Here is a 13,650-nt window from a genome sequence, read left to right as displayed (position 1 = left end):
GACCAGAGGTAATAACAGAAGTAACAGCAGTGAACAAGTCATATATGGTAGTTAAGTGCCTGGATTATGGATTCCAGAACCAGGTCAGGACCAGGTTTGAATCCTGGCACCATCACAGTGAGAGGGGAAGTAACTGAATCTCTCTGCCTTGATTTCTAAAATAGAAGTAAAATTAGTATTTACCTCATATGCATTGTGAAGGATAAAAAAGGTAATATGTATGTAAACACTTAATAATAAGTGTTAGCTCTTCTTGGCTTATTTTTATCCCTTAGATAGCCCTATTCCCCCCCCTAACACCTTGAGGTTATTTTATCATAGTAACTAACTCAATGTTGATATTTTATTTATCATTCTCTCTCACTACACTTAAAGATCATTCACTTATTTAAACACATTTATTATGTTGTGACAATGATTGAGTGACACAACATATACCCTAAATAATTGAAAACAGGTACTCAAACACACGTACGCACACATTCACAGCAGCACTCCTTACAATAACTGAGGAGAACAACCTAAATGTCTGTCAACAGATAAATGCATAAACGAATTATGGCATATACACACAATGGAATATTATTCAGCCATAAAAAAGAAGTTAAGTAGTGGCACATGTTACAACACACATAGACCTTGAAAACATCATGCTGATTGAAAAAAGCCAGACACAGAAGTGACATGTTATGGGGCACCTGGGTGGCTCAGTTGTTAGGCGTCTGGCTTTGACTCAGGTTATGATCCCAGGGTCCTGGGATCGAGCCCTGAGTCGGGCTCCCTGCTCAACGGGAAGCTTGCGCCTCCCTCTCCCACTCCCCCTGCTTGTGTTCCCCCTCTCTGTGTCTCTCTCTGTCAAATAAATAAATAAAACTTTAAAAAGAAAGTTACATGTTATATTATTACATTTATACGAAATAATCAGAATAGGTAAATCCAGAAAGACAATGCAGATTTGTGGGTACCAGGGGGTAGGAGAAGGGTTGAATGAGAAGCAATTGCTTAGCAGGTATGGAATTTTCTTTAGGAGTGATGAAATGTTTTAGAACTAGGTAGAGATGGTGGTTGTACAATACTGTGAATGTACTAAATGCCAATGAATTGTTTGCTTTAAAATGCTTATTTCTCCACTATGTGAATCTCACTGCAATTAAAAAAAATAAAAATAAAAAGAGAAAGAGTTCCTGCTTTAATAGAATTTGTATTTTAGCAAAGGAGCCAGATCAGACAGTAAACCAGTTCATATAAACAAGCAATTTTATATTGTGATAATCACTAGGTGGGAAATAAAGTCAGGGGAGATGGTGGAAAAGCTAAGGAAAAGCTGGAAGTAGAGAGGCTCTCAGGTCGGAAGGGGCTTAGCAGTTTCAGAAATTGCCCGGAGACTGGCAATTTGGCCTGGACTGACTCTTAGAGAACTAGAGGCAGTGATTTTAAAACGAGCCCAAGGAGATAAGCAGAAGCCTCGTCCTGCAGAAACTTACATGTCATGAGAGGGAGTGTGGTATTCACTCTAAGAGCAATGGGAAGCTGGGGAGGGATTTAAGCAAGGGATAAAGAGGAACTGAATTACATTTAACTGTTTTATCTTCTTTTTAAATGCATTTGTGAGCTTGTCTTTTTCCTAGAGGAAAGTATCTCTACAAGGGAGGTTGTATCAGAGTTACCTAGGGAGCTTCTTCTGTTATGTTTTTAAATTTTAAGTCTAGTATAATTAACATACAGTGTTACATTAGTTTCAGGTGTACAATACTGGAGGGCTTATTCATAAACTATAACTGGAAGCCTTGTATTTTGTATGTGTGTGTTGTGCAGGGGAATAGCTGGCAGGGATATTTTGAAATAGCTCCCCAGGGGATTTGCCCCTACTACTTCCTCTACAGCCCTAGAGTTGCTCTAGGATCTTGAATGGCTTGAAATGGATATTAATTGCATTATTATGAATTCTTTACCCACTTTTCATGGGTAGGAAGGGGCCCTGGTTCAATGACTGTAATAATTCCAGTGGCCTGCTCTCAAACTGGCAGGTAGCCCACTTTTAGGCAGAAAGAGGAAAGTGAGCTCCGTGAAGACCAAGAGGCAAGAAAGCAGCGGCAAGGCAGGGCTCATCACTGTTGGAAAGATACCAGGAAGTACAGTGGAGCAGAACTGATTTCTAAAAAGGGCTGGAGGACTATACTATACTATAAACAGGATCTGGGGTGCTATGATGCAAGACTTGGTTAGGGATGAAAACAAAGCAGAGGAATTTATAGTGAAAATCAATCTTGGCTACTCAAAATTATTGTCTGAGTAGCAACAACATAGCTTTGGAGCTCTAGAAGCAATTGTACTACTAGGTATTTAACTTAAGGATACAAAAATAGTGATTAGAAGGGGTACATGCACCCCAATGTTTATAGCAGCAATGTCCACAACTGCCAAAATATGGAAAGAGCCTAGATGTCCATCAAGGGATGAATGGATAAAGAAAATGTTAAAATATATATGATATATATCTCATACAGAATATTACTCAGCCATCAAAAAGAGTGAACTCTTGCCATTTGCAAGGATGTGGATGGAACCAGTCTAAAGTGTATTATGCTAAGTGAAGTAAGTCAGAGAAAGTCAAATACCATATGATTTCACTCATGTGAAATTTAAGAAACAAAGCAGATGAACACAGGGGGAGGGAAGGAAAAATAGGATGAAAATAGAGGCAAACCATAAAAGACTCTTAACTCTAGGGAACCAACTGAGGATTGCTGGAGGGGTGTCGGGGGATGGGGTAGTTGGGTGATGGGCATTAAGGAGGGCACTTGATATAAGGAGCACTGGGTGTTATAAGCAACTGATGAATCATTAATCTCTACCCTGAACCTTGTAATACACTATGTATTGACTAACTTTATATAAATAAAAGAAATGCAGAAGCTTAAGCCCTGCTTAAGCCCAGACCCCAGACCTACTGAATCATAGTCTGCATTTTAAGTAAGAGCCCCAGATGTTTCTTATACTCTTTAAAGTTTAAGAAGCACTGGTCTGATGGCGAGAAAACGCCAGATGACCAGAATGTAGGCTCTGACACACCTGAAACACTTTATTTTGAATACCATATGATACAGGACAGTGGTTTCTGAAAAGGTATTGAATTTTTTTCAATTAAGTACTATAAATCCTGGAGAAAGACCTTACTTAACTGCAGGGAGATTTCTCATAATGCAGAATTCCTCCCCCTGGAAACATTTCCTGTGGAGGAAAAAAAGTACTAGGCTTCCTTAAAGTGAGGCAGAGCCACTTTAAAAATATGCGATAAGAACTCGGCGCTTGGCCAAGTCCGCCCTTCACACAGCTGGATCGGGTCTGGGGCAGCTGATGTTCCTTGGCAGCTCTGAGCTGCTACGACGATGAGCTTTTAAACAAAGTCAAGTTGGCGGCTCTTCCTCCTCAGGGAGCTGAGTCTTTAATGCTGAAAAATGTAGAAAGGAGACTTAAGAAAACTATTTTCACAGAGCTAAGCGGGAGCCTCCGGGAGTTGGCTACAACGGGGAGAGGTCAAGAACCCGTTCACTGCTGAAGCCCTACGTGACCTTCAACCTCTGACCCCGCGCCTTGCACAGCATTTCCTGCGCCGCTTTCCGCCCCCGCCCCTCCGGCCGAGGGCTGGGCCACGGGGTGTGGGCGTGGCTCTAGGGCTGGCTGTTAGGGGCGGGGCCTGTGAGGGGCGGGTCTCGCGAGGGGCGGGATTTGAGGAGGCATCCCGGCATTGGACTGCTGGTTCTAGGCGGGGCCTAGCGCTGGGCTTGTTTGGGCGGGGCTGGGGGTTAGTTGCCGCCTCCGGGTAACTGGGCCCTGGCAGCCAAACCTCCGGAGGCCGCGGGCGGCAGGCGGGCCGGCGATAGATCCCGGATCCGGAATTCCCCGGGCAGGACCGGAATCAGGATCGGCCCTGCCCCAAACCGAGTCTGCGAAGAACTCGAGAACTTGGATTGGGAAATCCCGGAACCCGGATCAACAAACCCCAGAACCCGGAATTTAGATCGGAAAGTCCCGGAGCACGGATCGCGGAGCGGACTCGACACGGAGTCCGGAGCCCGGATCGCGACAGCGCCGGACGGGACGGAGCGATGTCGGGCCGTGGCGCGGGCGGGTTCCCGCTGCCTCCGCTGAGTCCTGGTGGCGGCGCCGTTGCCGCGGCCCTGGGAGCGCCGCCTCCGCCAGCGGGACCCGGCATGCTGCCCGGACCGGCGCTCAGGGGGCCAGGGCCGGCCGGAGGCGTGGGGGGCCCCGGGGCCGCCGCCTTCCGCCCCATGGGCCCCGCGGGCCCCGCGGCGCAGTACCAGGTGAGCCGCGTGGATGGGCGGGCGGCCCCGCGAGCACGCCCGGGGCTGCGGGCGATGGGGGGCCTCGAGTGAGGGCCCCGGGGCGGCCGCCTTGGCACAGGGCACAGGGGCCCAGCGTGCGGAGTGCGCGGGACTTGGTGGAGGGCAAGACCGGGTGGTGGGGCAGTTGGGGGAGAGGGTAAGAGCGACCCTGGGATGGAGGGAGGCTCTGGAGGCTTTCTTAGAACAGGGATTCTGAGTAACTGAGAGATGGAGGAATCGGAGCCAGTGAGCTGTGAGCGAGTGGGCTGAGAAGTCTAGTGTAGATCTAGTGTAGTCTGGTATAGTTTTTAGGGTAGGGGGATCAGGGAAGTGCTGAGAAAGTTTTGCAAAAGGGCCCTCACTGAGAAACAAGGGTTACCCTGCATTGGCCTTGGTCCCACTCCAAGTCTGCGCTGTTTTTTTTCTAGTTGGGAACTGGCAGAGCTCTAGCGTGTCTGAGATGGCTCCCAGCTGCCGAGGAGGAGGAAGAAGGGCCTGGCTTCCCACGGCTTGGGAGATCGAGCCTAGAGCCGGGGGATCTCAGCTTGTGCCAGGCAGGGTCTTCTCCAGGTCAGGACCCTGGCGCAGGATGGCTCTGGGTTTGAGTAGAGGTGGTGGCCGCCAGGCCTGAGGCGGAAAGCCCAGCCCACTCTGGGCAAACTCTCTTTTTGGCTCTCTGCTGGTGTCCTAGTGTCCAAGAGTAGATCGGTCTGCAGGAGCGGAGAGGCTTCACCGAGTCCTGCTGGTCTAGGGCTGGAGGAGCCTGGGAGAGTTGCTTCAAAGAGTTCTGACCCCTTTGGAGTTTGGCTTAAAGAGAGAACTTCTCAGGTTGCAGCTTCAAAGGCCATTGAGAGACAGAGACTCTATCCTTAGGGCCTGACCCTGCTGGGGGAGCTCCTCAGTCGTTTCCCACCCCACCCCCCTCCAGTGCGATGTTTCTGGTTGCTCCAGAATGCTTGGGAATGGTCCCCATCCCTTTTCCCACTCTCTCTCCACCTTTATTTCATCTTTAGGTTCTAACAACGCCATAGCCCACGCAACCCATGTGCCCCAGCGTGTGGCACTGGCTTCTTCGCTCATCTCCCAGGGAGGTTGGGGCTTGCTCTGCTCCCACCTCATGTCTCCAGGTAGCGGCTGCACAGTGGATCCTCACAGAAGAGGGTGTGCATATCTGCCCCCCCCCCCCGCCGGAGCTCTGATCCCTCACTTTCTAAAGAGATGCTTAACTGGGGACAGTGATTGTCCCTTCTTGTTCCTCATTCTCCCTCCTCCCTGTAAAAACAAAAACAAAGCGTCTGGGTATTGACGGAGATAGACCTGGTCCCAACGACTCCATCTTTTCCATCCTGCTTTCCCATTTGGGGACTCATGGGTCCAAGGTGATGCTGAGGGGTCCCTGCATGAGTCATTCCAGCCCCTGGGCCAGGTGGCTGAGGACTGGCCTTGGAGACTCCCTGTGGGCCTTTGGCCTGAGAAGGATCTAAGGAAGAAAGAGAAGCCTCTCTGGTGTCTTCTGCTCGAAACCCGTTGGCCATGTGGCCTGGGAAGAGCCCGTGGAGAGAACAGGTTGCACAGCCTTGTGTAGGGAGTGCTCTTGGGCCAGTGGCAAGGTCCAGACTGGGTGGCCCCAGGCTGCTAGGACCAAGGGGAAGACGCTGAGCCTCTGCTTCCACAGGCTTCCTATCCCACCAGCTTTCCTTTTCTTTTTAAGATTTTATTTATTTGAAAGAGAGCATGAGTGGGGGTGGTCGGGGGTGAGAAGCAGACTCCCCGCTGAGCAGGGAGCCTGACTTGGGGCTCAGTCCCAGGACCCTGGGATCAGGACCTGAGCCAAAAGCAGTCGCTTAACCGACTGAGCCCCTCAGGTGTTTTTGTCACCTCCTCCCCTCCTCTCCCAGGGAGGGCGGGGGGCAGTGGAGGTCCAAGGGGAGAGGGAGGACCCGGTTCACTCTGGCTGAGTTCGAGAAAGATGGTGCTTGGCCTCTTGGCAAGTCCAGCTGTGTGACTTCAGGAGATGGCGCTTGAGATCTGAGGAGCAAAGGGGTTCCTGTCGGGGCACATGAGCTAGAAAAGCCAGGGTTTCGGGGCCCAGTTGGGCAACTAGGGGAGCCCCTGGAAAGAAGGGAAGTGATGACCCGCCTCCCTCCACATTGTGGTTCTAGCCATGTCCGTACTCAGCAGAGGAGCTTAAGGAAAACAAGAAATGAAAAAAACAAAACCCAAAGAAGCACAGATTGTTGGGTTCACTCCAGAGTTCAAAATATGTTCTACTCACGGAGGGCTGTGTTCTCTTCTCTCAGGCCCGGCTGCCTGCCCCTGCTGTCGCGGGCGTGGAGGCAGAGGCCCACCTAGGGTGTGGGCTGGTGCGGGGCTGGGGGTGGGGGGACACTGTCGCACGCTTCCGAAGTTCAGGGCACTGAGCCAGGCCTGCCCAGTTCTGCTGCAGGCGGGGACCTTGGAGAGACCTGACGTGTGTGTGTGTGTGTGTGTGTGTGTGTTGTTTTGTTTTGGTGGTGGTTTTTTTTTCCTCCTGGGTTTTTTTTATTTTGAAGAGGAGTTACTGGTGCTTCAAAGAGCAGGTGTGGAGCTTGGCAGGACTTTGTGAGCTGTGAGCAACCTTCCCCCGGGCCCCTGCTCTCTCTTGGGAGAAGCTGGGGGCCCTGGGCAAGCAGGAGGAGGGGGTAGCTCTGTGCCTGGGAAGTCGGGAGCCCATGTCTGGGAGGAGCCTATTCCAGGCCCTGTCTATGCCGCCTTGACTTGGGACTTCCTGCCACAGGAGCACCTGCCCAGGAGGGATGGGTGGTGCCCAGGAGGTTTTGTGAACGCCCTAGCGAGTAGCTTCCCACCCTAGTGAGTGGCTTCCCGGGGACCCAGCGGCCCGAGCTCGCTCTCCGCAGATCGCCAAGCTCCACTTGTTCCTCCCCTCCGGCTCAGGCTCGGGCTGGGGAAAATACGGCCAGGATGTCTGGGGCCTGGGCTTACAGCTGTGGCCACACGGGGTTTTTTTCTGTAATCTCCGGCCGTGGCTCATGAAGGCTGAGAAATAAAAAATGGGCTTTCAGCTTTCAACAGCCCAGACGAATCTTTTCCTGACGAGGAGAAATTGTGGCAGGACTCCTGAGGGCCCAGAGTCCCCTCCGTTTAACTCCGTTTGCACAGATGCTGGTCCCACTGCCGCCCCCTCTCCCCTGCCCTCCATCTCTGGTCAGGAGTCTGGCCCTCTGTGCTGAAAACAGAGGTTCAGGGCTAGGTGAAAAAGTAGGGGAAGCATCTCATCTCCATGATACTGGGCCAGGGGTGGGGGGGATCCTCTGATTTGGTGCAAGTCCCCACCCAGCCTGGCTTGGTTGGGTGGTTGTGCTGGTTGCATAATCTGGGCCCTGGGGCCAGCCCTGAGAAGCTGCCAGGGACAGTGTGTGCAAGGCAGAGCTGCCAAACAGGCCTTGCAGGCAGCAGCTGTGGGGAGGGGGGCAAGGGGCCCGGGGAGCTCCCAGAAATGTTGGGGAACTGGACCTTGATGGGAAATCCTTCTGCAGGCTTCTACAGCAGCCGTTTCTGTCACCCAGATTCCTGGTGACCCTATGCCTGATCTTGTATCCGAGGATAATCTCATCTCTGTTCTCCAGTTTAGGACCGTGTGGGCTGAATTCAGGCTCAGTTTTGCCCAGCAGCCAGGTGGTACCTGGACCCCAGATAGAGGCTGGGTCCCGGCAGCTCTCCCAGAGCTTTCCTCTCGGGGTCTTCTGGCTTCAGGGTGGGCAGCAGGGCAGTAGGGAGGTGGAGAGAAGGGTCCAGGTCTGGGTTGTAAGGAGGGACCATATGGTGACCAGATGGTCTCCGGACTCTGCTGAGGCCACCCCCACCAGTCGGGACATGCTCCAAGCCATCCTGCTGGAATAGCTCACCTAGGGGGCCACTGCCTGATGGGCACGCCAGCCCCTTGGACCATCTTCCTCCCCTTGGTCACACTGCTGAGCTAGTGCTAGGAGATGGCTGTTGGGCTTTTGCCTACTACTGTCACACTGTACCTCTCCACCCGGCTGGGACGGCCCCCACGCCGTGCTTTCCTGTTCCGTTGGATGGGAGTGCTTGGTGGGGCCACATGAGGCGATCAGGAGTGCCTCCTACCCCTCTGGTCCCAGGGAGCAGGGCATCGCCTGTGGGGCGGGGGCTAGAAGGTGGGGCTGGGCCCTGAGACACTCCCACAGGCCCTTCTGTCTCAGGCAGGCTCTCGTCCCACCCCCTGGGTTCCGGCAGGCCCCATTTGCTGGCACAGATGCCAGGGCGGGGGATGGGGGCAGAGCAGGTGTGGTTTATATTTCTCCTCTCAGGCACCTGCTCCCCTTTGTTCCTGGCCCTCCGCCCCGGGCTCTGTGGTGTGCTGCTTCGGGCCTGACCTGGCCCAGGAGAAGGATGGAGAGAATGGGTTACAGGCCCCATGGGGCCCTACCGCTGACCTATGCACCCCCATTGGCTTGCTTCCCCCAGCGGCCTGGTATGTCACCAGGGAGCCGGATGCCCATGGCTGGCTTGCAGGTGGGACCTCCCGCTGGATCTCCCTTCGGCACAGCTGCTGCACTTCGACCTGGGATGCCGCCCACCATGATGGACCCATTCCGCAAACGCCTGCTTGTGCCCCAGGCCCAGCCCCCAATGCCTGCCCAGCGCCGGGGGTAAGACCATCCCATTTCTCCTCCCTCCTCCCGGCTCAGCTACAGTGGTGACAGAGAGTCCTAAGAGCTCTGATCTGCCTGATGGGCACGCCATCAGGCATGAAGTTGGGGAGGAAGACTCCTGGCTCTTCTTGGGGAGAGTCCTACCTAGGGGCTGGAGGGGTGGGTGTGGGGGAGGTGTGTTTGGATCACTGATGTCGTGAGTTTTTGTCCTCCCTAGGTTGAAGAGGAGGAAGATGGCAGATAAGGTTCTACCTCAGCGAGTGAGTATGTTGGGCAGGGGCCCAGGAAGCCTGCGCAGTAGCTGGTGGACTGTGGGTGCAACCGGGCTCCCCCAGTCCTGGGGTGGAGGGACAAGGAGCCAGAGATGCAGCAGAAACAAGTTGAATTCCTCCCTTCCTCCAGATTCGGGAGCTTGTCCCAGAGTCTCAGGCGTACATGGATCTCTTGGCTTTTGAGCGGAAGCTGGACCAGACCATTGCCCGAAAGCGGATGGAGATCCAAGAGGCCATCAAAAAGCCTCTGACGGTGTGTGTGCAGCCCTGGCCAGCCCTGGGCTTTCCCAGACTTCTCTGTGTCTCCTTGGTCTTGTTTTCCGGGGGCCAAGCACGGGGCTGCGATTTCTCAACGCTGCTGGCCGCAGCCCATTAGTGGAGCATGAACTCAGTTTAACATGATGGGACCAGCATGTTTTTAACAAAAGAGAAAAGTAGAAATTATGATACTTCACAGTAGTGTAGTAATTACCTTAGAAGTATCATTTAGTGACATTTTGTTTCAGTTGTTTATATATGTGGATTGTGGGTCACGATTTAAAATGTAAACGTTATTGATCATGGTCAGAAGTTTGCAGGGCAAGACTAGAGGGTAGGTAGGGATAGTTCCTGTCTCCCCAGCCCTGCCACCTTTTAAAAAATAATCTAGAACAGTCTCCTGAGTGATGAAAGCTTCCAGAGACAAGGATACTTTGGGGCCATGATGGGTGTCTGAGTTGCCATTTAGTGTGAGCTGGAGACTTCAGATTTGCCCGACAGCAAATCCTGTATGTTCCCGTCACACCACCAATCCCAGTGTTGGTATTGTCGGTAGCCCATCTGTCCCCCGCAGAACTGTGAGTTCCTTCCAGTCTGGGACCGGGATTTGTGGCTCCTGATTTCTGGTGCCTGACAGGGTGCCTGGCCCGTCTACACTCAGTATTGATGTTGAATGAATTCAGACAGGAAGGCTGAGTAGCATTGTTTCCAGCCTGTTGGCTCACCTCTAGCTGGCTGTCTCTCTCTCTCTCTAGCAAAAACGAAAGCTGCGGATCTATATTTCCAATACGTTCAGTCCCAGCAAGGCAGAAGGTGACACTGCGGGGACCACAGGGCCCCCCGGGGGAACCCCTGCAGGGGACAAAGTGGCTTCCTGGGAACTCCGAGTGGAGGGAAAACTGCTGGATGATGTGAGTTGGGGAAGATGGTGACTGGAGGGGAGGTGGCCTGTGTGGGGTAGAGACTGGGCCAGACACTGGGGCACTTCAGGAGAAGTCCTGCCTGAGGGAGAGGGCTCTGCTCAGGGTCACAGCTCCAGGCCGCTTAGAGGTTGGAGGGTCAAGATCTGTTTGGTTGTTACACTGGTTATCCTGCAGGGGGCAGTGAGGCATCTTGAGGAAAGGGGTGCCCCTTTCTAATTCAGACCCTGTTGGCTGCTAGCTGGGCTGCACCCAGAGTCCCTTCCGGGTACCCGGTCTCCCTGCTTCTTCTGGGGGCCCCGAATCTCCAGTACCCTGAGCCTGAGAGTTGAAATAGTCCTTTTGTCCGGGGCTTCACCTGGGTCAGGTCTGAGAGCCCCGCAGCACCCCTGCTTACACCCGTGACCGTTCCCCAGCCCAGCAAACAGAAAAGGAAGTTTTCTTCGTTCTTCAAGAGCCTCGTCATTGAGCTGGACAAGGAGCTGTATGGACCTGACAACCACCTGGTGGAGGTGAGAGGCCCTGGGGCGTGGGGAGCACAGGCTGACGTGCTGTGGGGGGTCAGAGAAGTGGCCTTGGGCCCCTGGAGGGCCAAGCGTGTACGCCTGCCCGCTCCCTTGGTGACGAGGTCTGCTCGCTCCTCCCCGTCAGTGGCACCGGATGCCCACCACCCAGGAGACTGATGGCTTCCAGGTCAAACGGCCTGGAGACCTCAACGTCAAGTGCACCCTCCTGCTCATGCTGGATCATCAGGTGACAGGGGTCTGGGGCCACAGGGAGTGCTTTTGGGGAAGGGGGCAGGTTCCTGTCGCACACCCTTCCCGTCCTTCCACTTTGGTTTCTCCCACGAACACAGCGCCACCCCCTGACTCCCCTCTGTGCATCTCCAGCCTCCCCAGTACAAGTTGGACCCCCGACTGGCAAGGCTGCTGGGGGTGCACACACAGACCAGGGCGGCCATCATGCAGGCCCTATGGCTTTATATCAAACACAACCAGCTGCAGGACGGGCACGAGCGCGAGTACATCAACTGCAACCGGTACTTCCGCCAGGTGAGCGTGGACCTCCCCACGCCGCTCGCTGCCCCGCCCCGCCCCCTGCTCCACAGCCCCTGCGGGGCAGGTTTCTGGCCACCTTCTCCACACTGACCCTGGGATGGTGCACTTCCCTCTGTGCTCTCAAAGGCATCACCGAGCCTTTGGTACTCTCTAGATCTTCAGTTGTGGCCGCCTTCGTTTCTCCGAGATTCCCATGAAGCTGGCTGGGTTGCTGCAGCATCCAGACCCCATTGTCATCAACCATGTCATTAGGTAAAAGAGCCTTCCCATCCTCCTCTTCCCATTTCAGAGCCCTTTACCTTTGCCTTGATCTAAAAGCCAAAGAGAAGTAGCACGTTTGGTTTCTTGCCTGCTGCGCGTGTGTAGGTTTGGCCCAGGTCGGTGGGATGAACATAGCTCTAAGCTTAGCCATCCCCTTCTGTGTCCTGCCTGCAGTGTAGACCCGAACGACCAAAAGAAGACCGCATGTTATGACATTGACGTGGAGGTGGACGACCCACTGAAGGCCCAGATGAGCAATTTTCTGGCCTCTACCACCAATCAGCAGGAGATCGCCTCCCTGGATGTCAAGGTGGGCCCTCAGCCCCTCCAGCCCCTGGGATCCAGGATGGGGCTGGGCTGGCTCTGTTGGCATTTCTGCATGTGAGCACCTTGCGACAGTATTGGTGAGTCCGGACTGACACATGGACTCTCTTCTCCAGATCCATGAGACCATTGAGTCCATCAACCAGCTGAAGACCCAGAGGGATTTCATGCTCAGCTTTAGCACCGACCCTCAGGACTTCATCCAGGAATGGCTCCGCTCCCAGCGCCGGGACCTCAAGGTATGGTCCCCATCCTGAGGTTGATCCCAGGCTAGGCCCTAAGGGATGTTTACCCAGGTCACAACTTCCGCTTCCTGGGGCCAACTCGCACAGGGGCGGGCACAGTGCTGTACGCAGCTCTCCTCCTGGCTCTCTGCAGATCATCACGGATGTGATCGGGAATCCGGAAGAGGAGAGACGAGCTGCTTTCTACCATCAGCCGTGGGCCCAGGAAGCAGTGGGGAGGCACATTTTTGCCAAGGTGAGGCTCTGCCCTATGCGCCCTCTTGAGCTCGTGGGCAGCAGAGTCCTGAGCCACTCGTCTCTGCTCTCTCCCCCCAGGTGCAGCAGCGAAGGCAGGAACTGGAACAGGTGCTGGGAATCCGCTTGACCTAACTGCTCAGGGACCCCCTCCTCTGCTGGGAAGGGGACCACCCTCTGGCGTCACAGACACATAGGCTAAGGATGGGATGAGGGGTGCCTCCTGTCCCCCTCTGCTCCCCAGCTAGAGCTTCATAAATGTAGTGCTAGGATTCCTTGTTGCTTGGTCCCCAAAGCCTTATACTTACTTTTTACTTTGGCTTTAAATGGCTTCTCCGCAGCTGCCGCCTCTGCTCCCTGCAGGCAGGCGGGCCCCAGTCGGTCCGCCGGAGGCTATGCTTTGACGGACATGGTCACGGCCCGCCAGAGGCTATGCTTTGACGGACATGGTCACGGAGCCTTTTCAGGCCCAGGCCCGCTGGCTTTGCTTGTTTACAGACCCCCTCGGGGCCAGTGTCCGAGCTGGCTCTGGGGAGCTGGGTGAGAGAGAGGAGCACAGCTCACACTCTTCCTGGCCTTTCTAAACCAAAGTTCTTTGCCATTCCTACCAGCCCAGCCTTGCTGCTGGTTTTTCCTTTTCTTTGGGTATTTGCACTATGTGGGAAGCAGGTTTTTCTATGCGGGAGCCACTTTTTTTGTACAGGGGTAAGTTGGGGTTTTCAGGGAGCCCTGTTTGGTGCCTCCTTCTGTTTTTCCTCAATCTATGCAAGCGGCTCTGGCCGCCATCATCTCCTCGGACGCCAGAGGCCTGCCAGCCCAGCTCTTGAGCCCAGGGTGGTAGAGCCGCCCCCAGGGGGGCTCCAGTTCTCTGGCATGGCCTGAGGTACGGGTGTGCGTGCTTGGTGGAGGGCGGGGGGACGTGAGGGGGCAGGGAGGAAGGTCTGTCGCTGCCCTTCAGAGCTTGGTAGAAGGGTGGACCCAGGGCTTGGCAAGTGCCACTTCTGGCAGGTTTGGAAATTTCCAAATAAATCCTTGTTTATTGGTGGTACCCAGACG

The 13,650-nt window shown here is 54.2% G+C and overlaps 1 protein-coding gene across 1 annotated transcript; it reads left to right on the top strand.

The window, feature by feature from the left end:
* The first annotated feature begins 3,805 nt into the window (after nucleotides 1–3,805).
* SMARCD2 (SWI/SNF related, matrix associated, actin dependent regulator of chromatin, subfamily d, member 2) lies at nucleotides 3,806–13,642 on the top strand. Its single transcript, XM_045080898.1, has 13 exons — nucleotides 3,806–4,325; nucleotides 8,835–9,019; nucleotides 9,240–9,282; nucleotides 9,425–9,547; nucleotides 10,308–10,463; nucleotides 10,889–10,984; nucleotides 11,124–11,225; nucleotides 11,363–11,524; nucleotides 11,685–11,782; nucleotides 11,966–12,101; nucleotides 12,232–12,354; nucleotides 12,494–12,595; nucleotides 12,676–13,642. Exons 1-13 carry the CDS (start codon nucleotides 4,110–4,112, stop codon nucleotides 12,727–12,729), a joined length of 1,596 nt encoding a protein of 531 aa, XP_044936833.1. The 5' UTR covers nucleotides 3,806–4,109; the 3' UTR covers nucleotides 12,730–13,642.
* The last annotated feature ends 8 nt before the right edge of the window (nucleotides 13,643–13,650 follow it).

The sequence above is a fragment of the Mustela putorius genome, unplaced genomic scaffold (genome assembly GCF_011764305.1).
Source record: "Mustela putorius furo isolate JIRA1106 unplaced genomic scaffold, ASM1176430v1.1 tig00000487_pilon_pilon_pilon, whole genome shotgun sequence".
Lineage (NCBI taxonomy): Eukaryota > Metazoa > Chordata > Mammalia > Carnivora > Mustelidae > Mustela > Mustela putorius.
Note: the sequence above shows the minus strand (reverse complement) of the source record. Positions and strands in the feature narration are given on the sequence as shown.

Bases quoted from the DNA above. Each gene is read 5' to 3' on its own strand.
- SMARCD2 (XM_045080898.1), top strand. From the start codon at position 4,110: ATGTCGGGCCGTGGCGCGGGCGGGTTCCCGCTGCCTCCGCTGAGTCCT. The intron at 10,464-10,888 runs GTGAGTTGGGGA...ACCGTTCCCCAG, and splicing joins AGGGAAAACTGCTGGATGAT to CCCAGCAAACAGAAAAGGAA. The intron at 12,355-12,493 runs GTATGGTCCCCA...GGCTCTCTGCAG, and splicing joins CCCAGCGCCGGGACCTCAAG to ATCATCACGGATGTGATCGG.